This window comes from Artibeus jamaicensis, unplaced genomic scaffold (genome assembly GCF_021234435.1).
Source record: "Artibeus jamaicensis isolate MK-2021 breed Jamaican fruit bat unplaced genomic scaffold, CSHL_Jam_final contig_464, whole genome shotgun sequence".
NCBI classification, from domain to species: domain Eukaryota; kingdom Metazoa; phylum Chordata; class Mammalia; order Chiroptera; family Phyllostomidae; genus Artibeus; species Artibeus jamaicensis.
The window spans coordinates 18,590,567-18,616,329 of record NW_026521842.1 but is presented as its reverse complement, the minus strand read 5'-3'; the positions used below and the strand labels follow the sequence as shown (position 1 = coordinate 18,616,329).

General features: G+C 55.0%; 1 protein-coding gene across 5 annotated transcripts; it reads right to left on the bottom strand.

Moving 5' to 3' along the window:
* Window positions 1-61: 61 nt before the first annotated feature.
* Window positions 62-23,917, bottom strand: SLC12A4 (solute carrier family 12 member 4). 5 transcript variants are annotated; one of them, XM_037162574.2, is made up of 24 exons: window positions 23,714-23,917; window positions 19,014-19,108; window positions 17,465-17,596; window positions 12,379-12,525; window positions 12,242-12,296; window positions 9,288-9,418; window positions 7,725-7,966; window positions 7,363-7,577; window positions 6,679-6,843; window positions 6,503-6,601; window positions 6,157-6,214; window positions 5,613-5,787; window positions 5,099-5,217; window positions 3,601-3,699; window positions 3,285-3,404; window positions 2,974-3,078; window positions 2,539-2,707; window positions 2,099-2,294; window positions 1,823-1,992; window positions 1,601-1,732; window positions 1,414-1,521; window positions 1,031-1,218; window positions 787-920; window positions 62-619 (listed from the first exon to the last, which is right to left on the bottom strand). In XM_037162574.2, exons 1-24 carry the CDS (start codon window positions 23,826-23,828, stop codon window positions 528-530), a joined length of 3,261 nt encoding a protein of 1,086 aa, XP_037018469.1. In that variant the 5' UTR covers window positions 23,829-23,917; the 3' UTR covers window positions 62-527. The 5 variants fall into 5 exon arrangements, with proteins under 5 accessions (XP_037018469.1, XP_053522765.1, XP_037018471.1 ...); XM_053666790.1 differs by lacking the exon at window positions 23,714-23,917 and adding an exon at window positions 22,643-23,666; XM_037162576.2 differs by lacking the exon at window positions 23,714-23,917 and adding an exon at window positions 22,208-22,625.
* Window positions 23,918-25,763: the final 1,846 nt, after the last annotated feature.

Sequence of the window (25,763 nt, the reverse complement as noted above, 5' to 3'; positions counted from 1 at the left end):
CCTGGGTTCAGTTCCGCCTTCTTCCTTTGGCGCCAGGGGAAACAGAGCCTGGGCAGCAGGAGGCCCAGAAGTACACAATGTTTTATTGAAAAAAGTCCGGCCTCAGCTGACTGGCTCCATTAGGCTCAGCTTGGTAGGGGTTCCTGCCCACAGTAACCTCAGCCAGCTCTTCTGCAGGCGGGCTGGGTAGGACCCCCTCCCTCGTCACCCTTTTCCTTTCTGATGGTGACATCCCAACAATAAATATTCAATAAATAGCATTCCTGGGCTGGCTGCCTTCAAACCCAATGTCAGCCCCCACCAGTCTTCTCCAGCCAGGGCTGGCCTCCAGGGGTGCTAAACGGGGAAAGTCCCCAAACTTCTCAGGGTCCTTGCAGGACCCTGGATCCATCTCCGTTGCCAGGCCCAGGCCCAATCTCCATAGCAGGGTCCAGGGTAGGATTGGGCAAAGCAGGACTGGCAGATGCATGCTGGGAGGGGGTGCTACACTGAACACCTCCAGTCTAGGCCACAAGTCTGTATCGGGCTCAGGAGTAGATAGTGATGACTTCACGGCCACCACCACGAACCAACAGCACCCGCTCCAGGCCCTCGGTCAGCACCTCCAGGAACTCCATGTCTGTAGGTCGTCAGGTCAAACAAACAGAACCAGGACCAAGGGGAACCCAGGGAAGTTTGGCCCATCAGTCAAAGCTGGGGTAATCTGGTACCCCCTGCCCAGGGGCGCCCACACTAACCTCACATGCTAGCCACCTCCCCACTGCCTGCCTCTCCACAGAAGGATACAGTTCTCATCACCCTCACTGTTCTTGGGTGGGCCAGGCATGTTCAGTAGGACCAGGCGGGCATCGTGGGAACGTGTGACAATGACTTCATTGAGCTTCACGGCAGTGTGCATGCGCCGCACATTGGACTGGTCCCTGTAGGTAATGTAGCTGATGATGGGCCCCACCCCTGGCCCATGCACAGAGCCTGTCCACCCTCCATCCCCAGGCTCCAATGTGGCTTGGTCTGTTTTTGTTGTACTCACGGCTTAATATGCACCAGTTCTCGGAAGTTCTCAGGGGCGTGGCTGGGGTCCCAGGGCTCAGCTGCCATGTACTTATCCCGTGTCCATGTCATCTGGATCTTGTCAGCCCCAGCTGCAGACTCATCCTCCTCGTCTGAGTACAGGCTCTCCAGCCTCAGGGCTGAGTGTCGGTCCTTGACCAGCTGGGCCTGAGGGAAATCAGGAGGCAGCCTCAGTGCCATGGGAACAGAGGGCTGGGCTGGCCCAACGTGACCATCTGGCCTTAGGGGCATGAGCACTGACATAGGTAGGCCTGGGGCTACTCATTCTGATGCCCCCATCTGATGGTGTTTCCAGGGGCCTGACCCAGCCACCTGCCCATGCCCTGAACAAAGGCCACTGACTTCTCGCTCCCGCTCCGTCTTGGTCAGCCTCATCTGCCGCAGCATCTGGGACCTCTGCTCCATCATCAGTGTCCGCTCGTAGGTATATGCAGAGATGTCACTGTTGTGCTGGGGAGAGTGTGGGCTGTGAGGACTGGGCTGTGTGGGGCAGGGTATCCACAGGGCCACACTGGGGCGGGTGACTCACCATCTCCACCACCTCCACCTCCGCCTCCAGGCGTAGGTGGTACAGAAAGATAGCCAGGTCCTTCTTCATCTGGATGCTGTTGTCGTCCATCTGGGCCACCGTGAAGATGCGCATCCGGCACTTCCTCCAAACCTATGGCACCGGAGCAGAAGGGTGTTACAGTCACACCCCTCCTCCCCAAAGGCCCAGCCACTCTCACCTGGGCCCATCTCCCTGGCCCACCTTGTGCTGGCGCAGCAGGAAGGGTAAAAGCATGAGCATGCCACCATCATGCACGATCCACCATACGTCGATATGACCCTCCAGGTAGCGTTCATGGTTGCTGGGGTAGAAGGCAATGTTCTTGGGCACGAGCAGGGCCAGGTGGGCAGCCGTGGTGCAGCGCACAGTGTCTGGGGAGGGAAGGAAATTGCTGACTGCCAGCCTGCAGCCCTGCTCTCACTTGAGTCCTGGCCCCTGCCCCTCATGGCTGAGCCCAGGCCCCGGCCCCTCACGCACCAATAAAGGTCTTCCAGGCACGTGGGTCCTCACTCTGTCGCCAGCCATAGGGCCAGCCCAACACCACGGAGTTATGCCTCATGCCGCCCAGGCCGCAAGACTGGATGAGGTGGGCCAGCCCCTCACGCACCTTGTTGGCCACCACCACCTGGCAAAAGCCCTTTACTTTCTCAATCTCCATCATGTTCTTGATTGTCTGTGGGGAAGATAGCAGGTTCAAGACTGTCATCATCCCCTTTGCTGGGGCTGGGGGAGGGAAGAGGCCAGCTGCTCACCCAGGGGCCACGTTTTGTAGATGGGACAGCAGCACCCATCCTTGCTCAAGTTCTAAGATGGCAGCATTGCTATCCACCTGGCTGGCCAGAATTGGTCCTCCCTCTGTGCCAGCTGCAGCGGGATACCTCTAGACCGCTCGGCTCCCCGCCCCCCGTAGCAGGTACCTGCTCAGCAGCCTGGGCCTCGCCATAGCTCTCCAGGAAGCTTCCCTGGATGACAGAACCAACAATGGTCAGGCCCTTGCCTGCCTTCAGCTGGGAGGCAAAGGTGAGGAGCCGTGGGTACTTCACATGAAGGTCCTCGTCTAGTTTCAGCAGCACCAGCAGCTGAGGCCTACAGTGCCCAGACGGGGAAGGCAGCATGAGGCCAGGGCCAGAGGTTTCCAAGGAGCCCTTTTTCTTCTTCCCTTCTCAGCTCACAGACTTGCACAGGTTTGGGGAACAGAGATCCCAGGGCTCAACAAGGAGGATGGCACCCCCGGGAACCCCAGGATGGGAAATGGGGACCAGGGAGGGGAAGCCAGCAACTCTCAACCATCCTACCCTCACAGTGCCCTCAAGAACCTAGAGTGGCCTTTGCCATTCTGGGCGTGAACTCACCGCCAGTTCTTGGTGTGAGGAGGCCCCTCCTCTAGCCGCAACAGCGCATAGCGGGCAGCACTCAGGGACAGGCCTCGGATCCCATCACCCCACTCCTTCTCAGCCCTACAGAGGCCACCATAAACTGGTGAGCCCATGGTCCCACCCAGGGGATTCTGTGCAGGTGTATGGGTGATAAAGGGGAGACTGACCCGGAGTCACAGGCCACCAGCTTCAGCACCTATGGTGGCCAGCGAAGGTTGGTTCAGCTCCTCCCCTCCCCACATACAGACCACCTGCTTGCCCTGACCAGGCAGCAACCCCTCACTCACCCTTGGTACTCAATGTACTTGTAGATCATGCCTGCAATGAGCATGGCGACCAGGGCATAGTACCAGGAGGAGACGAACATCAGGGCCAGGCAGAGGCTCATGCCCAGGAAGGACAGCGCCCTGCCCCAGAGAGTGGGGAAGAGCCAGAATCAGGGAAAGACCAGTACGGCCCCAGGCCAAGCTCCCCAGCCCCCCAATTTCTCACCAATAGCAACTGCAGCCCAGGAAACTCAAAGGTCATCCTGAATGGGGCTCCTGGCTTCCCCAATAGCTCTTATGTCAGAGGACTTGGCTCAGGGGTCCAGCAGGTGCTCACCAGTGATAGTACTTGAACCGGGGCCGCCAGTTGGGGGTCCTCAGGAGCGTTTGCACAGCACAGGCCAGGTTCACAAACAGGTAACACATCAGAAAGAACCTGCGTCACAGGGGTTGGTTGCTAGAGTGGCCTCCTTGGTGGCCAGGTACCTGATATACCTATTGTGTGTGGGCTGAGCCAGTCTTCACAACCTCACAACTCCCACGCTTGCGGCAGGCAGGACTACTGCACGGGTGTTCAGAGCCAGGGCTTAGAGGATGGGCAACTGTATGTAGGCAGAGGAGGTGGGGAGGGGACAGCAGGCAGCGGAAAGAGTGAGCACAGAGTTGTGAACAAGGACGGTGCTGAGCTGGGCTCAGTGTGTGGAGACGACTGGACAACATTCGGGCCCCCGGCCTGGGTGACCGGTTGGATTAGGAGCTGTGAGGAATGTGGGGAGGAGCAGGGAGAGAGAGGATAACAAGGGCCATTTTGTAGACAATGAATTGGAGACACTCGAGGGATATGGTGTGATGTGGCGAGGCCTGCGGTGTGAACCCTCCCGGAAGATGGCTGAGGAGCAGAGGGCTGAGGGGAGGGCCAGCAGCTTCTACCCCCAACTGGCTGGAGAATGGCAGGCAAAAACGCAGAAGGACTTATCAGAGAGGGCATGTCAGGGGGCAGGGACCCCCGTGAGGGGGAGTGGTCAGCCCCATCAGGGGTGCCAGGAGTCCATGACACAGGCTCAGATATATCCTGTGGCTTGGGCAGTGAGGGGTCACCACTCAAGACGACCAGCAAGAGCAGTTTCAAGTGCGCACTCTGCGTAGGTGGGGCTGGGCAGTGGTGCAGGGGAGGCATGTTGGAGGGACAAAAGTTCACTGTGGCCTGACTCTGGCTGGGGGGGGGGGCTGCTTTGCAGGGAGGAAGAGCCTCTCAGGCCTACAGGCTGAGTGGGCCAGTGAAGGGTGGTCCCATCATAACCAAACAAGCAAGAGGGAGCATTGGCAGTAGAGCGAAATGTGTGAAGCGTGATGGAGCGGGCCCCAACACTGGTAGGAAGTAGTGAACACAGCGACCACAGGGACCCTGGAAACTACCACATGCTGACCACCTCCTTATGTAGGGCATGGCAGGCTCAAATACGCAGCTGATTCCAGAACTTTACAGGAAAACAACTCTGAAGACAGACACATGGGGCAGTGGTGGCTTCATCAAGGTGCCGGGGCCCGGGTGCTTGCCCTGTCCAGGAGCAGAGGGTAGCCACCTGCCTGCTCTGGGCAGCTCCCAGAGCGAGCTGTTGGGCCTGATGGTCTCTTCTGCATAAGTGTCAGACTCTCTCCTGAATGCAGAGGTAGGCTGAGCTCTGCCAGGCGCACACTTCCCCATACAGCCTGACATGTCTCCCAGCTGCACCCTCAACACCAGACAGGGTCACAGGGAGGTGCTGAAGCCCCAGGCTCGGGGGGTTCAAGGAGCCTTTCCCAAAACCACCGCCCTGCTCTGGCCCCCAGCTCACATGGATAGAATGGGGGCCACCATGTCAAGGGAGGCGATGAGGATGCCCAGCTCAGCGATGAGTGCCGTCAGGAGGAGTGCCCATGTTGGTTCACCGTTTGCCTTCCCGTGGCCAAATACCTGCACACAACAGGGTCAGTGGGGTCAGAGAGGGAAGAAGCTGGTCCCACAAGCCACAGCCTGGCCTCCAGCCTACCCAAGTCCCTCCTCTGGGGCTCAGGCCACATCCATGCCTTTCCCATAGGTTCCACAGGCTTCTCTGCCCCCTACCTCTCGGGGCCTCTCTGCTCTGAGTGAGCCGCAGATTGGCCACGAGGATTCTAGGTCCCGGTCGCTCTGCCAACAGCAGGGCAGAGCCAGAGGCAGGGCAGCTCTCAGCAACAACTCATGATGGCTTTGTGGCCCTGCGGTCACTATGGGCCTCAGCAGAATATAATGCATCTGTAGCCCTTACCCTCTAGCCTGTGTGAGGGGCCGGGAGCACCCAGGCTGGGGGAGAGTACAAAAAGGCTCACCCGGAGGAAGGGGATGATGTTGTCCTTGGCAATGGCCTGCAACAGGCGTGGTGCCCCTGTGAGGCTCTGTAGACCGGCGCCACAAGTTGAGAAGAAGGACCCGATGACAATGACCCAGGGTGAAGGCCAGGCCAACGTGCCTACCACTAGGTTTCTGCTGACACCGTCACCGTACCTGCAGGGGCCAGGCTTAGGCCATGCTATATGCAAGGAGCCCCCCGAGCCCTGGATGGGGCTGCTAGAGTCAGGGATGTCGGGGGTTAGGAAGAACGGCTATGGTGGGCAGAGCTCTCACCCCTTAGCACTAAAGTCCAGTCCACCAGCCCCTATCCTTTCTCGTTCCAGCCCTATTCTGATGTCACCATTCTCTAAGAGGCAAAAGTCCCGGTGGGGCCTGACCCACCAGTGGCACACACTACCACTGGCAACCAGCAGCCTGAGGACATATGCGGGACCACGTGTTCACCACGTGTTCAAGGGGGGGCTGGTGTTGGAGTCGGCAGAAGCTGAGCCCCTGCCACAGGGAGGGGCCCAGCTCACTCACTTGTCCCGGAGTACCACGCCCTCGATGCAGGCGCCAAAGAGAACCACACTGCTGAAGTCTGCGGCAGTGTCAAGGAAAGCCAGGCCTCCACTGCCACTGCTGCCCCGACTACTTGCCCACACAGGACCCACGTGCCCCTCACACTAGCCTTAGCCAGGACCCAGCTGGGGCACCTACAGCTGAGGGGTTTGTGTTGTACACACACTTGAATGTGTGGTGAGTGTCAGGGGAAAGGTACACATGTACGCATGTGTGTGTGGTGTCTGGGCAGGACAGCTGGGGACTGAAAAGAAGGCAAGCGCCTCTCGCCCTGCTCCCTGCTGGCCCCAGGCCTGGGAAAGGATACACACAAGGGAGGTGGTAACAATGGCCAGAATGGTCCCCACCGGGATGGACTTCTGGGCGTCGCGGAGGTCACCAGAGCGATTTGAGCCAGCCATGATGCCTCCAAAACCAATGAGATTCCCTTAGAGGTCCCCCAGGAGAGCGGGCAGGGCTGGGTGGGAGGGCAGAGGGGCTTACCTGTCACAGAGGGGAAGAAGATGCCAACCAGCACGGTGAAGGATGTGGCGATGTCAGCCACCACGTACAGGGGCAGGTTCTCCTTCAGGCCAAGGGCATCTGTGGAGGGTAGCCCATGCTTCTCCACGACCTCACCCTTCTCCAGGTAGGTGCTCCACAGGTTCTCTGCAGGGGCAGCGGCATCATCATCACCACAGCCCCACCTACTTCCCTGAGTTTGGAGCAGCTCAACCAGAGGCTGCAGATGTGAGGGGCCCTGGGGGCTGAGTGGGGCAGCTTCAGCCACAGGGAAGGAGCTGTCTGGCTAGAAGCCTGACAGGCAAAGGTTGCTGAAGCCAGAGCCCTGTCTCTGCCTGCCTCCTAGACAGAAGCCCTTTATGGCTCCTGGAGGATAATCCCAGGCAGCGCCAGGAGCTGGTGGCTGGGGAGAGAGGGGCTGCCAGAACTTTCTGGGGGCTTTTGCAGGGCTGGGACGCTGGCCAAACAGGCTCTGTTCACCCGAAACCTAGCTGCCAGGAGCCAGGCTGAGAGGATAGCACTGGGCCTGGAAGGCAGCCAGACCTGCCCCCCATTTGTGAGCTGGCCACACAAGGACGGCTCTGTGATTCACTCTCCTTCCACGCTCATTCCTGCCTCCTGCTTGGCCCTTGGGTCAGGAGCAGGAGGACAGGAGTGAGGACATACCCTGGAGCATGCTGGCAGCTGCACCTGGGATGCCAGGAATCTCGGTCACATTGTTGAACAGGAAGTAGGGGTCACAGGAGTCAGCGGTAAGGTTGGAGCTGTGGCAGAAGAGGTTCCATAGCTGGGTGGCCACTGTCTCATTATCCACCATGGCTGTCTTGGCGCAGATGTCAAACTGGTCCCGGGACAGGGTCCTGTTGCCCAGCATGCACACTCTGCGGGGAGGGGGAAGTATCATCACCTGCTCAGCTGGAGGTCCCAACCTGTTTCCACCCTGCAGCCTCCAGGACTCAGGGCACTAAAGGCCTTCTACTGGGGAAGGATGTCAGTGCACCACCCGAAAGTATTCCCAGATTACTTACGGAAACACGGGAGGGTCAAAAATAGACTTGATGCCCCCCGCATAGATGGAGAGGATGGAGATGATCACACAGGCCAGGAAGAGCGAGGCAAATTTGTTCACGTACTTGACGCCAACAAACACCACCAGGGTCATGAAGGTAAGGAAAAGGGTCCCGTACACCCGCATGTTGTTCAAGGTGGCACTGGACGAGTCGTGAGCGCCTGTTGAGTGAAAAACGGCAGCTGGCGGGGCAATGTAGGTCTGAAACAAGAGACAGATACAGAAGTTTCAAGTTTCCTATTTAGAGAGTGAATCCCATCATTAAAAAAAAAAAAAAAAGAAAGAAAAGCCAGCCACAAAAGACCACTTACTATATGATTCCATTTATATGAAATGTCCAGAACAGGACAGTCTGATTATGGACAGAAAGCAGATTAATGGTTGCCTAGGGCTGGGGGGAAGAGAGTGACTAGCATAGGTCTTCTGGAGTGATGAAAATGTTCTAAAACTGACTGTGGTGATGTGTGCACAATTCTGTGCATATACTAAAAACCTTTACATTTTATACTGTAAGTGAGAAGTGAATTGTATAGTATGTGAGTTATATTTTAATAAAGTTGCTTGTTTAAAAAGGATTCAGGACACAGGAGTCATCTGGAATAGTGAAGAGCTAAACAGCCAAAGTGGAACAGTTTGAGTGACAAAATAAATAATGACAGTACTGGACCATGAGCCAAGACTAAAATAAATATCCAGGAGTCCACACTGATATAAACACGTGGTTGAATAAATAAGTAAATGGGGAAAAGGACAAATTTTCTTTACAGAAGAAACCCAAATAATAAATGTAGGAATGTGGGAAACGGAAACAAAATACAACCTCCCCCCTCCCCATAGGGTCCGCACTGCAGGCGAGGACCTGGAGATGGGAGGAGCCAAGCAGTTCCTCTAACTGGCTCCTACTGTCTGGATCCCCAGCGGTGAGGGGTGGGGGAGCCACAGGCACTTGTTACCCTGTGATCCCCAGGGGGCATCTACCTCTTCTCCCACCAGCTGGAGCAGTTCAGTGGGGAGTGGGAAGCTGCGTCAGAACACACAATGGGCTCACAGAGGGGATAGGGACCTCCAGACAGGGTCCTGTGGCCGCTTACCATGATTTAGGGTCAAGGATAAGGTGGGTCTGAAGGGCTTGCCACAGAAGCCTGGGAGCCTGGGCGAGACAGACCTGGTCAGAGCCCACAAATGTCTGGGAGGCGGGCTCTGTGCCACCACCAAGATCTGTCACTGAGGTTAATGCAATAGTTTACAGATACCTGCCATGGCTGCAATGGGGCCCAAGTGAATGGAACATCCAGGGCCAAGGTGAAGGCAGCCAGGCTAGGCCCCTTCCCTGCGAGGTCCGAACTGGAAAGGGGTTGAAGGGAAGACTGGCTTGAGCAAAGATCTTTCTCCCTCCAGGAGGCCTCCCACAGTATAAGCCCCAGACTCTGGTCAGAGGTGAGGAAGCGCGCACAGCTTGGGCCTATGGGAAAAGGGACTGCTTGGACAAGACCGGAGCTGGCCAGGGCCTTGCGTGACTCACCAGCAAGATCTCAATGGCCCCCAGGATGTACATGGCTGCTGCAAATGTTGTTCCCAAGTAGAAGCACAGGCCCACTGCACCTCCAAATTCTGGCCCCAGGGAGCGGGAGATCATGAAATAGGAGCCCCCAGCTACAACAGAGAAAGTGTACACTGGTCAAGGCTGGTTCTTCTTCAAGGGGGTCTCTGCCCTGACAACCTCTCATAACCACCCAGAGGGAGAGGAATAAATTTTCCTATTTATAGATGAGCAGAAGGATTGGAAGATTTGCCTAAGGCTGAGGCATAGTTAGTAACTGGCCAGGCTGGAGTGGGACCTCCCTCCATCGGACTCCAGTGCCCAGTGAAGGCCAGTGAAATGACTTTGCTAGGTGGTTCTAGGTCTGCAGCAGTGCCTAGGTGGCCCACTGTCCCCCAACTCCCTGCACTTAGGCCAGTCCCCACAACCGCCACTAGCTGGCCATGTCCTATCTCACTGTACCTCACCCCTCCCAAGGACTGTGTCTATCAGTCTCATCCCTCCAGACCAGGGCTGGAACCGTGTTTTGTCAAGTTTTTTGTCCCTGGGGCCCAGCACAGGGCCTACCACTGAGTGAGTTTCCATGGCTGCCCCTCCTGCCCCGAGTCTGTGCTGCCAGCAGAGCCCAGCACCCCTGGCAAGACTGCCAGAGACAACACTGGGCCCCAGGGCCAGGGCGGGTGCGGGGGTGTGCTGCTAGTTGGATTTGCTCCTGATAAAATATCTCTGGTGAAAAATCTGGGAACAGGGGTCAGGAAACTTTAAAATGGTTAATTCCTGCCCTGGCTGGTGTGGCTCAGTGGACTGAGTGCCAGCCTGAGAACCAAAGGGTCACTGGTTTGATTCCGGGTTAGGGCACATGCCTGGGTTGTGGGCCAGGTTCCCAGGAGAGGGAGCGTGAGAGGCAGTCAGACATTGATGTTTCTCTCCCTCTCTTTCTCCATCCCTTCCCCTCTGTTTAAAAATTAAATAAATATTTTTTTAAATGTTAATCCCTTTCATGCTGCAATCCACCTCCAGGACCCTCTCCTAAGGGAACTGCTAGGGGTGTAAACAGAGATTCGTGTGCAAGGCTGTTCACAACAATAACACAACAGTGAAAAAGTAGACTTGAAGAGTAGAAAAATAATCACAATTAGATAATACACTATCAATCCCACTTAAAAAAAACCCAAACTTTCCCCAATATTTTGGGTTTGGGAAAACAATACATCAATATTTTATAAGATTGTAAGACCATGTACCAAAAGACTAATAGTAATGAATTCAGAATAGTGGTATTATAAGTACATCCAATTTTCCTTTCTACATTTCTGTGCACTTCTAAGCCCTCTTATGGGTAAACATATATTGCCTTCCCCCCTACTATTTTTATACTAATTTTAAGAATACTGTCATTTTAAAAAAGGATCCAGCCCTGGCTTCTGTGGGTCAGTGGACTGAGTGCCAACCTATGAACCAAAGGGTCAGTGGTTCCATTCCCAGGCTGGGCTCATGCCTGGTTGCAGGCCAGGTCCCAGTATGGGGTGTGCAAGAGGTAACCACACATTGATGTTTCTCTCCCTATATTTCTCCCTCCCTTCTCCTCTCTCTAAAAATAAATAAATAAAATCAATTCAAAAAAGGATTCAACCCTGACTATTATGGCTCAGTTGGTTGCATGTCATCCAACAAAGCAAAAGGTTACCGGTTTGATTCCTGGTCAGGGCAAATGTGTGAGTTGTGAGTTTGGTCCCTGGACGGGGTGTGTGGGAGAGGCAACTGATGGAAGTTTCTCTCCCTCTCTTTTTCCTTCTTCCCCCCTCTCCATGATAAATAAATAACAACTTAATTTATTTTTAGAGAGGGGAGAAAAGGAAGGAGAGAAACATCAGTGTGTGGTTGTCTTTCATGCGCCCCCTACTGGGGACTTGGTCCGCAACCCAGGAATGTACCCTGAATGGGAGTCGAACCAGTGACTATTTGGTTCCCAGGCTGGCGTTCAATCCACTAAGCCACACCAGCCAAGGCTAAATAAATGAAATCTTTAAAAAATAAAAATAAAAAGGCTCCAGATGCAGACACAGGAGCCAAACTGAATATCTAAACAGATGAAGTGGAAAAGTTCGAGCAATAAAATAAATAATGAATTACTAGATCATGATTCAAAGAATAAAATAACTATCTGGGAGTCCATACTGATATAAATACATTGTTGAGTAAACAGGGTCTCTGAAAACCAAGTCTAGCCCTGGTTGGTGTGGTTCAGTTGGTTGGGTGTTGTCCCTCAGGGTCTAAGTTCACTGGTTCGATTCTTGATTAGGGCACATGTCTGGGTTATGGGTTCAGTACCTGAATGGGGAGCATAGGGGAGGCAACTGACAGATGCTGCTCTTTCACACTGATGTTGTTCTCCCTCTCTTCCTCTCTAAATAAAATCTTAAAAAAAAAAAAAAAGAAAACCAAACCCAGGGTCATCGTCCTCGCTGAAACCCCCTGCACTGCGCTACGATCCATGGTGTGGACCAGCCTCCTTCGCATGGGCTACCAGCTGCATCCCTGTCGCCTCTTCTAGCAGCCTCAGCCCCCTTTTATTTTTAATATTTTATTTTTTTGGTGAGGGAGGAAGGGGACACCTACCTAGCCAGCCAGATCAGCCGAACCAACCCTGGCAATTAATGGGATGACAACAGTTGCAGCCAGATCGTCCTAACACTCCCCAGTTCACATTTAAAAACAAACAGAAAAAACAAAACACAACAGACATCTCAAACTCTGTCGAGCAAGGAAGTTCCTATGTGATGCAACTGTCAGGGATTCAAGGACTAAGACCCCACCAAAGAACTGCTTTGATCTGAAAGAACTGCTTTGAGGGCGGAAGCAATGAGTGTTCTGGGTATGTCCATATGGATTCTGGACCTGCTACCCCCAACAGGCCCAGGGCAGTGCTCACCCACCTGGAACCACTCCGTTGGTGGCGATGGCGCTCATGGAGATGGCTGTCAGCAAGGTCTGTGGGAAGGAGGACCTACGTGAGCAGTTCGGCAGGAGTCTCGGCAGGCAGCCGTGGCCCTGCCCCAGCCCGGATACTCACGCAGCAGCAGCAGATCAGCACAATGAGGAGGGCCTGCAGCACGCCGGCCGTGCCCACCATCCACGTCAGCCGCAGGAAGAGGATCACCCCGAAGATATTCTGCAGGCAGGGCAGGTACACCCCCATGAGGGTGCCCATGCTGGGCGCCTGTGCAGCAGGAGGGGTGAGGGAGACAGAGAGCATCAGAGGGGCCCAGATGCACCAGGGAAGGCCCCAGCAGTCAGTTGCTCGGTCACTCAGCAGTCCCCAAGGGGTCCTGCAGAGAGCAAGTTGCAGAGGTGCATCCCGAGTGGAGACCTGGGGAGCACAGGTGCGGGGTGACAGCTAGCATGTCTACGTTGACTTTTTTATGTATGGAGATAGTTTGGCACTGGGAAGGTATAAAGCCTGATTCATTTCAAAATGCCACAGGTGGGCTTTGGAGCCTCACTTCCTCTTCAAGGTACTGCCCCCTTTCCCTCTTTTCTTGTAAACTTCTGGAGAGAGGTCTGTCTCAGATCTCCACCTTCTCCCCCAGCAGGCCCCATGTCACCCAAGCCAGAATCTAAGAGTTTGTCCTTGGCCTTCTGTCAGTCCAAGCCCCCGTTCCAGTCCAGGTGGACACCGAGTTCTAGCCAGCGTGCCTCTCAAGCTGCACTTAGACCAGCCTGCCTCGCCTCTGCCTCAGTCCCTCGAACCTGAGGCACTGTGCTTGGGACAACTGGATGGTGCCCTGCGGGGCCTGTCAGCCTCTCCACACTGCCACCTTCTCTGCTGCCAAAGCAGGGTTCTGAAAACCAAGTCCAGTGTCATCGCCCCTACCAAAAACACCCTGTACTGTCTATCCTGTAATCCACAGCATGGGCCAGACTCCTTGGTTTGGGCCACCCAGTGTGCCCCATCCCTTCATTGTCAGTTTCAGTCCGTGATGACACAGGTCCCTCAGAGCCTCTGAACCACCACATGCGCGGGACTCTCCCTGGGAGGGTCGGTCCTGCCTCACTGCCTGGCACACTCCTCTTTAGATAAACCTTCCAGAGGGTTAACTGTGTTGCCCCTTCCAGGAAGTTCCTCTGGGTTGCCTTAGGTAGAGTTGACAGCCCTCTTCCAGCCCCTCAGCATTTGATATACCCTTTCATCACAGGGTCACTTACAGGTCATGGTAACTGTTTACTCGAATATCTCATGACCATACTGGGGTAGACTTGGCTTGTTCACTGTTGTATTACCAGCAGGCCCTGCGGGTGCCCAAAAGGTGCTCCTGAGCCCAGTGAGTGGTGCCTTGGAAGGGCCCTAGGACAATGTGTTGGGGAAATCCTACATAGAGTAGAGACTCAAGGTTGAAGAGCAGATTAAGGGGAAACACACACACACACACACACACACACACACACACACACACACACGAGGTCTGTCCGGAAAAAGTCCAGTCATTATTGACATAATGAGACTGGTTTGAGCAACATCGATGTAACCTGGCAGCCAAGGAGGGTGGACTGGAATGTGCGTGCATGAACAATGACAGCTGACTGTACTAGTCAGTGGGGGCAGTGGATGCTGTTGAGTGAGCATGTGTACTTTGTGGCTGTCACATTGGAAATGACTGAGCAAGGAGAGCAACAAACTTGCATCAAATTTTGCTTTAAGCTTGAACATCCCTCCACAGAAACTATTCAGATGATTCAGAAGGCTGCAGCTATGGGCAACTGGTGATTGGCAGCTTCATCAGGACAATGTGCCTGCTCATGCATCACGTTTTGTGTAGAGTTTTTTGGTGAAACGTGAAATGACCAGGTGACTCAGCTATAGCCCAGATTTCACGCTCTGTGACTTCTAGCTTTTCCCAAAACTAAAATCACCTTTGAAAGGGAAGAGATTTCAGACTGTTGGTGAGATTCAGGAAAATGCATAGGGCAGCCAATTGTGACTGGGAGAACTGTGTGAGGTCCCAAGGTGCCCAGTTTGAAGGGGACTGAGGCATCACTGTCCTATGTACAGTGTTTCTTGTATCTTCTTCAATAAATGTCTCTCTTTTTCATAGTACATGGCTGGATACCTTCTGGACAGACCTTGTACATAAAACACAGGCAACAGTGTGGTAATAGCCAGAGGGAAAGGGGTTTGAGGGGTAGGTGGAGGTGGGCAAAGCAGGGGAAAGTGGGGATGGAAAGAGACTGCTTGGGGCAATGAGACCAGGATACAGTGTACAGATGATGTTTTGTTGAGTTGTACACTTGAAACCTGTATGGTTTTATGAACCAATGTCATCCCAGTAAATTCAATTTTACAAAGTGGAAGGTGCAGGTGAAGAAGGTCCAATGGGCATACACAGGCGGGATTTCTCAGCTATCTAAGGGCAGAATAGTGGCCAGGCAGAGGCTGAGGCACAGAGGCAGGCAGGTGAAGGTGCCTCCTAGAAGAACTGAGTCCCCATGAGTGCAGCATGGGGTAGTGGGGCTTAAGAGCTTCCACCAGAGCCCTGGCAAAGTCTGCGGTCCTGGAACTGCGATGGGAGAGAGCTGTGGCCACAGGAACTCCTCCAAAGGGTCCAGGTCTGGGGCAGGATCTATGTGTGGCCTGAAGGACCTCACAAGGACCCGAGTAAGAATGAATGGTTCCTCAAAGTGTCCCGCACAGTGTAGGTGACAGATATACATCATCTGGGCTCTCTGAGCCCTTTTCAGAGACCCTAGACCACCCACTGTATAGCAGTAAGCTCCCAGCCCCACCTCAATTCTAGGCTGAGTCACTCTGGAAACAGCAGTGTAGGGAAGGGCAGGGCCAGAAATGCTTTCCACATCTCCAAATAACCTCTGGCAGCCTCAGAAAGTCACGAGGCCAGAGCCAAGTGCTGTGGCTGCTATGGAGAGGCTGCATAGGGTCTTGGCATGGTCTGATTGAAGGCCTGCCCTTCCTGCTTTAAGCCTTATTTTTCTGTGGCCCAGCTCAGAGCCACCCTGGGTAAGGACCACAGCGCAGTGGCCCCACCCCCCTAGCTTCCTACTGACTCACTGTAGACTTGACCAGGCTTCTCTTTCCTTGATGGAAAAATCACTGAACCTGGAACACTCAGGGACCCTCTCACATCCTTACTCTAAGGCCAGGTGGGCTGGGCAGATAAGCTGAGGGTGGACCCCAGCATCCTCACAGGCTCCTCATAGGGCCAAGGGACGATACCCCTTTCCAACCCGGGCTTCCTTCCAAAGCTTGTTGAGGTGTGCACTAGTTTTCCTTTTTTTTTTTTAAATTAAAAAAAGTTTGCCTTGGCTGGTACGGCTCAGTGAATTAGCACCAGCCTGTGAACCAAAAAAGGTCACCAGTTCAATTCCCAGTCAGGGCACGTGCCAGGGTTGCAGGCCAGGTTCCCCAGTTGGGGGCGTGCAAGAGGCAACTGATCAATGTATCTCTTGCACACTGATGTTTCTCCCCCTTGCCCTCCCTCTAAAAAGTAAGTAAATAAAATCTTTAAAAAAATAAGTTTATTTAGAAAGCCACAGAGGTAGAAGAAATGGGCCCAGGAAACGAGAAGGGCCCTTGGAGCTTAGGAGGGAGAAAGGTAATGACGTGCGTATGGGGAAGGAGGAGAGGGAGAGCCCCCTGTACTACAGCCTGTCTTGGGGACCTCTTTACTCCCAGCCACAGTTCCCTGGACTTGGCCTTAAGGGACAGGGAAGAGGCACTTACCCAAGGATCCTACTACCCACATCAGGCAACAATCTAGAGGCTGAGACCTCACTGCAGGGCTGAATAGCCACAGATAGCCAGGGTTCTCTGCTGTCTGCAGTCCAGAAAATGTCAGCAAAATCCCCACCAGCAAGATATGGTGGAGGTCAGATCTGTGCGACCTCAAGATCTCTGTTGCCCTCTCTGAAGTGTGGGCTGATTTGTCTCTCACAGAGGCAAGGTGAGGGGTGCACATGAGCCTGCTCTCCCCTCTCCCCTTGGTCCACCCCAGCAAGGCCCAAAACTCCCAAACAAGTCTAAGGCTGGGGCCCTGGCTTATCCCAACCAAGTGCTCTTTCTGCTTGTGCTGACCTCCAGCAAGAATACTATAGCTAGCGCCAGACCCACGCCCCTGCCAATCACACCTGCTCCCCTGATCTCAGGGAGTCAGGTAGACAAGGAGGGCTCCTTGCCCAGCCTGCAGTTGGACCAAGTTCCGTCACACAAGGGAGCTAAGCAAAGATCAGCAAAGTCATACACCAGCTGGTGTTAGTCAGTGGATTGAGCACCAGACTGCGAACCAAAGGGTTGCTGGTTTGATTCCCAGTCAGGCCACATGCCTGGGTTGGGATGCACACAAGAAGCAACCACATACTGATGTTTCTCTCTCTCTTTCCCTCCTCCCCTCTCTAAAAATAAATAAATGGAATCTTAAAAAAAAAAAAGAGAGAGAGAGAAAGAGAAAAATGAGTCTGAAGAGCCAGAGGCCTGGATAGGGACCAGCAGCCCCAGGAGGCAGTGCTGTGCTCCTATCCTCCGCCTTCCCACCAGGTGCTCAAGGAACCTTGGAGTGGTCTGCCAATGAAGCCAACATGGGAAAGGCACAGAAGCGTTTGGTTACTGGCTCTAGGTCACACAGCCCCAAGGGACAACCATCCTCCTAGTTCCAAAGGTAGCACCCTTATCCACCCTGATGGAATGCTAGTGATCGGCCTCCTACATGGTCACATATCTCACAATAAAGCCACGAATGTGCCCCACCCATGTTACACACTGATCTCGGGTGGCTCAGTCACCTTAGGCAAGTTACTCGACACCCCTGACACTCAGTATCCCCACCTGTAAAATGGGGATAAGAATAGCACCTGCCTCACAGCTTTGTTGTGATGACTCGCAGGAACCCAGGATTATGCCTCTCACAGAGAGGGCTGAGTAAAGGCAGCTGTCCCTCTCGCTGTCATTTCTGAGGGCCTCCATGGCTCTTTGCCCCCTCTAGCCGTCAGTCCCCTTGAGCCCAAGGGGCTCAGTGTCCATCCTCCATGCACACCACATCTGGCACCCACTTCCCCTGGGACGCTCACAACCACACAGGGAACTTGCCAATTCTGTGATGTTGAGTCTGTCTTCCCAGGAGTGCCCCCTCTGCTGCCCTTGGCCAGCTCACCTTGGACGTCCTCCGGCGGGTACCCTCCCCACTTTCAGCCTCCTCATGCTCTTTGGCGCCCTGGGTGAGGTTGGTGTAGCTGACGAGCTTGCCCAGAAGAGACGATACCTTTGGGCGGATGTCCAGCTCTTCCTGTAAACAGAGCCACAGGGCGGTCTGGCAATGGGCCCAGCTGGCGTCAGGCTACCTATGTGTAGCCAGCAGCCTGGCCTCTGGCCCCTTGCCAGGCCCTGAGGCAGGCCTGGGACTGATCACAGCTCTTGCCTGGGGAAGCCTACGCCAATCAATTGGGCAGGTGTGGGCACCACACCCCAGCATTTGGCACTCAAAGGCTCAGGCTAGTAGCTGCTTCTCTCTGCCCCACCTTAGCTACAGACACTACTAACCCATCTGTGAAATCTACCTGCCTCAGGAGAGAGCACAGGGCAGGACATGGCTGGCAGACAGAATGACACGCTTCATCCTGCCTGTTCTGCCTGGCCACCTTCCAGCTATGAGTGGGCCACTGAGCCCCACATCTGCCCTCAACCCTCCCACAAAAAAGCTGCCCCTAGTTACTTCAGGAAACCAAGGAAGTGAGAGAGGATGTCTGGGACAAGTAAAGTCTCTCTTATTTGCTCAAACCCTGATCCTTCTCGATGGCCCCCACCCCCAGTCCCAGGCCCTGAGAGTAACCCACTTCAATCCCCAAGGCAGGAGGGAGCCTGGCCCCCTAGCCTATCCTCAGGTAGAGCCAGGTCAAGGTCTTTGTTACAGAAACTCGCTGCTCTTCCAAGTCAGGAGGCTTCCCAGAGCTCAGATTCCCCAACCCGCCCCCGCCCCAGGGTCTGACTTCTCCAGCGCCATGCCTTCGCCTACCTATGCCCACATCTAGTCTTTGCCCTTCTGCCAGCTCTCCCTTAACCCCCCACACAAGCAGGAAGTGATTTGGAGTAAAAAGTGAAGATGCAGGTCTTTGGGGGGCATGAGGACACTCAAGAGCCCACAGGACTTCCATGGCGGCAGCTGAATGTGTGGGTCAGAGCTTAGGGGCTTAAACCAATGCCCTGAATCCAGACCCAACTTCTGAGTTTGGGTCTGAAAAGGATAAAATTCAAGTTCAGAGGCACAAAACTGGGAGTGTTTCCAGAGAGGGGGCAGATCCAGTGAGAAGGACCAAGTCTTAGTGAATTTTGAGGGGAACAGGGTCGGAAGAACCAACCAGGAAGGACAAGGAAGAGTTGACGGGGGAGAGAGGTCTAGGACCACAAGAGTCCTAGAAAGAAGGGAGAAGGGAAATCCGGAGGCAGTTGCCTTGCTGAAGCGCCGCAGGGAAGTCAAAGGTGAATACTTCCAGAGGTGGTGACAGGGTGGGGTTGTGAGTGGCCTCTAGGAAAGCATCCTCAGTTCAAATAACCAAGGGAACCACAGCCTGGTGGCCAAGAAGGTGAGACAGACGAGGGGAGACTGGAGGAGGAGCCAAGACATAAAGAGACACAACTGTCCAGCCTGCCTTCTTTGTGATGGCTTGGGTCCCTACAGGCCACTGCCCGCCCAGGTCTTTGATTACCTCAAACAGTGCCAGGTTCCTGTCATAGTATTCGCTTCCTCTGGAAGCCTCCAAGGGACAAAGGAAAGGGCTGCTCTCTCTGTGGCTGCCATGTCCTGTGGAGAGAGGAGGACAGAATCCCAGTCAGGGATTACCTCCTGAGCCCTCAGTGTGCACTGCTGGCTCCCTAGTGGGCCAGCCCACAAAACGTCACCCCTGTGGAGCACTTTGGAAGCCAGTGCTGGCAGTTTTCCCATCAAATCCACCAGTCCCCATGAAGAGCCACAGTTGTCTGAGTGGCCAATTACCAAAATGCAGCGTATCATCTCCTCTAGCACAGGAAACTGCAGGAAGGCCCCAAACCTGCTCAAGCACGTGTTAACACCAGGAGCAGAGCCAGCTGGGAGGGCGTGACCCGCCCTCAGACCCCCAAATCCCGTTTTCCCAGCCCAGTTGGAATACCCAGCGAGACAGGGGCCAAGGCTTTGCTGTCTTCAGGGTCTACCCAGGTGCTGCCTTCCAGGTAGATGAAACCACACAGGGCACCTTCAGCCGCCATGCTAGTTGCCCCACCATGCACTGGGCGGGGCCTCCCGGAGGGCGGCCTGGGGCATGCTGGGAGGAGGGGCAAACGAGCTCAGAGCGGAAGTGGGCCCAAGATGCTGTCCGGAGTCGTGTTCAAAAGCCTGGGTGGTTGGTGTTAGGACTGCGCAGGGACTGCCGGCAGGAGTCGCTTGTTGGCCTGCCTGCCTCCAGTTCCCGGACGCTTGCTCAGACTAGGTGTGTGGCCGATGTGTCCCCTAGGCTGGTGAGACAGTGCCTCAGCTGCAAAGAAACCTCGTAGAAAAGAACCAGACCCCCCCCCCCTTTTTTTTTTAATAATAATACGCCTGCCTCAACTCTCAAAGCTTGGCTGATTTTTCTGGCGGCCCGGCGTTTGCACTCTTTCTCGTTTTCCAAGCTGTCCCTTGTGAGGCTCAGTAGATGGCGTTCCCAACTTTCCATCAGGGAGACGGAAGGCACCAAGTAGTCCTTCTCTGGTCGCTGAGTGGTTGGGTTTTATTTGTTCTCCCTCCAGTCAGTCCGGTAGCCGCGGCAGTGGCTGGAGGCCTCACAGCAAGTGGAAAGCTGACATCTTGGTTCAAAGAAGTCAAGTTGGTGTTGCAGTGACTGGCAGCAGTGCAGGCCTGGTGTCAACAGAAGTGTCCTCACGGACCCAGACTACTAGGGTTTTCGGGCCATGCACTGGCCCTCTCTGGTTTTGTGAGGGCTACCTGCCAGCCTTTTCTGGTTAGTCTATAATTTCATGTCTCCTGTTTGCAGCTAAGAATGCTGAATGAAGCATCCTCCGCCATCGGCATGAGACATAACTTGCCTCCTCTAAGCCAACAATTACTCAGCAGGTGCTGCACTGTGGATTCTTTATTACCCAAGGAGACTGACAGGTAAAGCTGATGACAATTTTTGGGGCAAAGCCCCTCTTCCTTCGAACAGCACATGAAAACAATACCTCCTCCAGGCACCTGAACTCTCTGTTTCTAAGTGAGCCAAGCAGCTCAGTCCCACGAGCCACAAGGCTGTGTGAAGGCCAATACCAATGGGACACTTGACAAAGGCAGCAAGAGGTCAAGCCAGCCCACCAAGCCATGTTAAAGCCATGTAGGGTCACATAAGCTCCTTGGACACCCTCTGACACTTGCTGTGCCCCTGATGCTTGTTCAGGACCAGGATAAGGAGCCACAAGAAAAATCTGAAAACCCAGTAACTCTGCCTGTTACTGATGGCCCCTCAGTGGAAAGTGTCTGAAAAGTACTCTTGGATTTTTATGGGGGAAAAATACATATATATCTCCCCTAAATAAGTCAGATGCTTCATTTTGTCAGAAAATGGCAGCTATTGAGCTCATCTTTGTTCCCTTTCTGCCTTGGCTGCCAAGAATCTCCAAGCTAAATTTATTCCTTAGATGCAGTCACCAAGCCCTTGCCCCATTCCTCTGCATGACTTTGATCTTTCTGAGGCCAAGTCCTTTGGGGAGACACCAAGGGGCAAAGCCTGCCAGCAGAGGCATTGCATCTCTTCTGGTCCTTTTGTGAAGCTGGTTGGAAGTATATTATAAATTACTCTAACCTCATGCACTGCAGTCTGCCTCCCCACTGTTGCTTTGTCCCTCTGCGGAGACTGAACAAGTATCCTGAAGACTCAGAGCCAGGCAGGAGGCAGTTCCCCCAAACTGGCATGGGTGGTCCTGTAAGATCCAGCAGATCCCTTGTCCCTGCAGCTATGACTCCAGGGCACCTGGAAGCCCTTCCAAGGGTTGCCCGTAGTCCTCACAGTAACCCTCCAGGAGATACCCTTTACTCCTTTTTAGTAGCAAAGAAAGTAAGGCTCAGAAACATTCAGAGGCAAGGTCACCCGGTAGAAGGGCCAAACTTAGGTCCCAGAATCCACTAGAACCAGGTAGGAGCTGAGCCACAGGTTTGCTAATCCTATTCTGGGCCACAATCCATCACAGGATGCACCCAGGGTGCACATACCCAGGGCTCTTGGTGCTCAGATGGCTGGCACCCTGACTTGGATTCCTGACCCTCCCTCTCTGTGACCCAGGGGGACTTGCTTACCCTCTCTGTGCTGACTCGGCCTCCTCTTCTATGAAGTAAAGATCTAACTACCCAGATCAATCAGAAAAGAGACGGTCTGGTGCCAGACACCCGGCAGACATTTCCTGGAGTTCCCTAAAGCCTCATTTAAGGGCAGCTCCCACGGGGACTGTGGGAATATGTGTGTGGGGGTGTGGGGGGGGGGCTCTCAGCAATGTCTGGGTGCCTGTACTGCCCTTGGCTATTCTAAAAATTCCAGGGCAGGTCTGGGCATGCCTGCCAGGCTGAAGCTGCTCAGATACCACCTGAAATCCCTGGTGAACCAGAATATGGCCTGGGCCTGGGGGCTGCCTGTGAAGGACCCATATATGTGTGTTCCTGGCCACAGCTGTGAGTACACCAGCTGCAGATGGGGATCCAGATGACACTTCTGATCCCTGTGCTCACAGGCATCCGCCAGGGGTACTAGAACCTCTATACCGCTTGGGGCAGAGGTGTGGGCCTTGAGAGATTGAAGTGCCAGGCTGGGGATACCCCATGAGATGGATCTAAGGCTCACTGTGTGTGTGTGTGTGCCCCCAACCCTTTGCAGTCCTACCAAGAGGAATCATCACTTACCAGGGCGTAGAGTGTCCCCCATACTGCAGACACAGTCAAGGTTTGACTGAAAAGGAGTAAGAGGAGGAGGGGGGATGTGGGAGGAGCTGGCCCAGCCAGGATGGACCTGGCAGGACTCAGCCAATGTGGCTCCAGGTCGCTCCTGTCACCCTGTGAGAGGCCAAGGCGGGGCCAGAGGCTAGGCTCAGCTTTGTCTGCCCATGGGTCCAGGCTGATCCTAGGGATGCAGTCCAGCCCTGCCTTTGGGAGAGAAAGCCTCCCAGAGCTAAAGGGAGCAGGGATGCCGGTTCCTGTGCACGAACACAGCTGTCCAGCCTGTAAAGTCCCATGAGGTCCCGTAGCCCATGCCCGTGATCTGTGCCATCACCCACATTGGGTATGGATCACCTCAGTCACCATCACAGACAACACGGAGCTAGGTCAAGATTGCATCACCTGACACATGCCACCACACACGTGTTCTCTGCATATCTCCATCATGGCCAGTCACAGACACAGGCACTTGTCATCAGTCATATCACCATTCTCATCAGTGACACACCTGCAGGAAAGTGGCCATGAAAATGTGCTACCCTGGGGCCACCTTCACCCTGCGATAAAGGCTACACACTCGTACAAGTGCATATACATGCATATGCCGCTATTCATGCAGACTCACACTCCAAGAGTGGGCTGTGCAAGGCCAGCCGCCTGGAGGCCCCTCTTCTGGCCCGGTTCTAATACCTAGGGTAGGAGTTAGGGTGCAGGAGTCTCTAACCCTGGGTTTCGGTCCCCTGGTGCAAACTGCGTACTGCTCCCTGTCTCAGTCACTCCTTCCTAAGGGTAACAGGGCCTATCCCTGGGGGGAGTTGGTTTGATTAAGCGAGTCAATTCACATAAAGCACCTAGATGAGCCTGACTCCGTGTGAGTGCTCCTCAGACGCCCACTGTGCCTACTGATCCCCTAAGAGGGGATCAACACGAGACGGCGTACAAGGGGTCACGCACAGACCCCCCTGGGCAGGCACGCTCTTCTCTCCAGCCGGCCCGAGTTCAGGAAGGCACAGGAATGGGAGAAGGGAGGGGAGTCTTAGGGTCGGAGGCAGTGAAGCACAAATGGGGAGGCGAAGAGAGAAGAGGCTGGAAGCGGTTCCCAGAAGGTGAAGGGGCTGGGGTCCGAGCAGCGGCTACGCTCCTCGGGAAGGGCCAGAGATGGAGGCTCGCCGCTATTCTTGCGCCTAGCGGCCCCGAGGGAGCCTCTTTGGTTGGCCACGTCTGCAGCCCCCGCCCGCGGCCAGTAAGGGAGGAGCTGGGCTGGGGAGGGCGTCCCGACTGCGGGCGCGCCCGGGCCCAGGAAAATCGTGTCCGCGCTCGTGGAGCGAGGGACGGGGAGCGGAGGCTCAGACTAAGAAAAGTTGTGCCCGCATCGACGTGTGCGCGATCGGGCCAGGTGTTCCGTGCGAGCGCGGGGCTCCATGTGGCCCGCTCCCCAGTCCCCGCCAAGGCCCCATCCGGGCGCGCCCTCACCGTCAGAGTCATCCCGCTCGGCGCGCTCCCCGTAGTCCACCCAACTGAGCCCCTCGAGGTTGTCATAGTCGCCGCGCCGCGGCCCGTCCACCGGCACCACAGTAAAGTGAGGCATCGCACACTCTCGGCCTTGCCTCTCCCGCTGCCCGGGCCGCCAGCCCAAAAGTCCCCGCCGCCCCGGGTAGGCGCACCCCGCCCGCTCGCATTCCTCCCCGCTGCGCTCACTTCCTCCGCCCGCCCCCCGGGCCGCCCCTCGGGGGCGGGGAGCAGGAGGGGCTGGGCCGGCTCCTCCCCTAGGGGTCCCCGAGGAGTGGAGCCCCTCTGGAGCGGGCGTTACTGGTCGCTCCACGCCCTAAAAAAGGCCTGATTGCTGTGTGACCTTGAGTGAGGAACTGCCCTCTCTGAGCCCCAGATGTGGTACTGTAAAACGAGGAAATGTGCTTCCATCTCTTGGGGGTTGTTTGAGGGCAACATGAGGTGGGGCGCGGGGTGCCCTGGCCCTGCGCTCTTGTGCCTAGTAAACGTTCAGCCACATTTCTGTGACTCCGGGGAAGGGAATGATTGGCAAGATCTGCCCAGGATTGCGGAGGTCTTCCCCGTCCTTCCCAGGGCCTTCCACCATTCCTCGGTACCCCCTATCCATTTCCATCCTGTCTCCCACCTCTCCTCCGACTCCCTCCCGGTGGAGGCAGCTGGGGATTCTGGCTCCTTCCCCAAAGGCTGCTTCCTCCTCCGTAGAAAGGACACCCATCCCCCGCCGCCGGCCTTTTTTGCCCCTTTGGGACTCTACATTCAATTCTTTAGGCAGATTCTTCATCTTAATTTTATCTTTTACTGTCTCACTTCCTGAGGGTTCCTTTACCGAAATCGTTTACTGATTTGTTCGTACTTTTTTCTTTCACTTTCTACACTGCTTCAGATAACTTACACAGTGGGCTTTACTTCAACGTCTGTATCTTTCTAGGTGCCCTTGCAGCTGCTACTCTGTCAGAAAACCCCAGAGCCCATCTTACTTGTCTGTCTCAATTTTCCTCCCCTGTAGGGCTCACCGGGCTTTAGAACATCAGACTCAGTGGTGTCCTCCCATCCAGCCTCTGACTGCCGCCTCTTCCCATCCTCCAGTTCTGGGGCAGAAGCAGGAATCAGAGTCCCTGGGCCTTGCAGGAGGACCTCTGAGCTGACCGCCACCCTGGCCCCTAATCCACAGTCATCCCAGCCAGGGCCTGCCCACTTGACTTCCTGTCCCTCAGGCTACCTTCAGCTGCCCACAGCCGCAGTCTTCCAAACGAAGGGCTTGCTCTCTCCCCCTCGTGGTAGAGAGAAAGCCCCAAGCTCTTCTCTTGGCCCACAAGGCCCTGCTCCATCTGACCCCTCCAGCCTCTCCAGCTGCACCTCTCCCCATCCCCCCTCCCACCCTCAGCCCTTCTGGCCTCTCTCACTTCCTCAGACTGAGGGAGTTTCTGCAAATCACCTACTGTTCACTCTGACAGAATGCCTGTCAACTCTCTGCCCCCACCCTGGCTTACCAAACTCCTCCAGAGGGGAGCCCTTCTCAGCCTGGAGCACCACCTCCTTCCCAGAAGGCTTTCCAGACACCCATCCCATACCCCACCTCACCCTCCCTGGATAGTGTTCCCCTGGGGCACCTTCCCTTCAGAGTCCCCATGGCAGCAAGAAATGCATTGTGGGGGCTCTTCAGTTAATGTTTTTCTGTGCTCGCTAGACTGGGTATTTCACAAAAGCAGGACCCCTTTGGTCTCTTCACTTTGGTATCCTCAGTCCCTGGCCCCAGGGTGCAGTACAAACCTTAAACAAGAGGAGAGTGTTTGGGGTTTATAATATGGCCAAAAACATGTTCTCAGAAGTGTTCCCATGGCCTCTGCCCTGCCACCACAGGCGGCCTCTCTCCTCAGGGGTGGGGCCACGTGCTGTGTGGGGGAGATAGGCCAGTGAAGGCCAACAGACAAACTTAGCTCTGGGGACCTCTGTGCCCAGGACGTGACTTCTCCCACACCAGTTACTGACTGACCCGCAGCCTGCACTGACAGGG

Excerpts from the sequence above, each read along its gene's own strand:
- SLC12A4 (XM_037162574.2), bottom strand. The coding sequence starts at position 23,828 with ATGCCTCACTTTACTGTGGTGCCGGTGGACGGGCCGCGGCGCGGCGAC. Across the intron at positions 17,597-19,013 it reads GGAACCTGGCACTGTTTGAG|GAAGAGCTGGACATCCGCCC; the intron begins GTAATCAAAGAC and ends CTCTGTTTACAG. Across the intron at positions 3,405-3,600 it reads CGGTTCAAGTACTATCACTG|GGCGCTGTCCTTCCTGGGCA; the intron begins GTGAGCACCTGC and ends TCTCTGGGGCAG.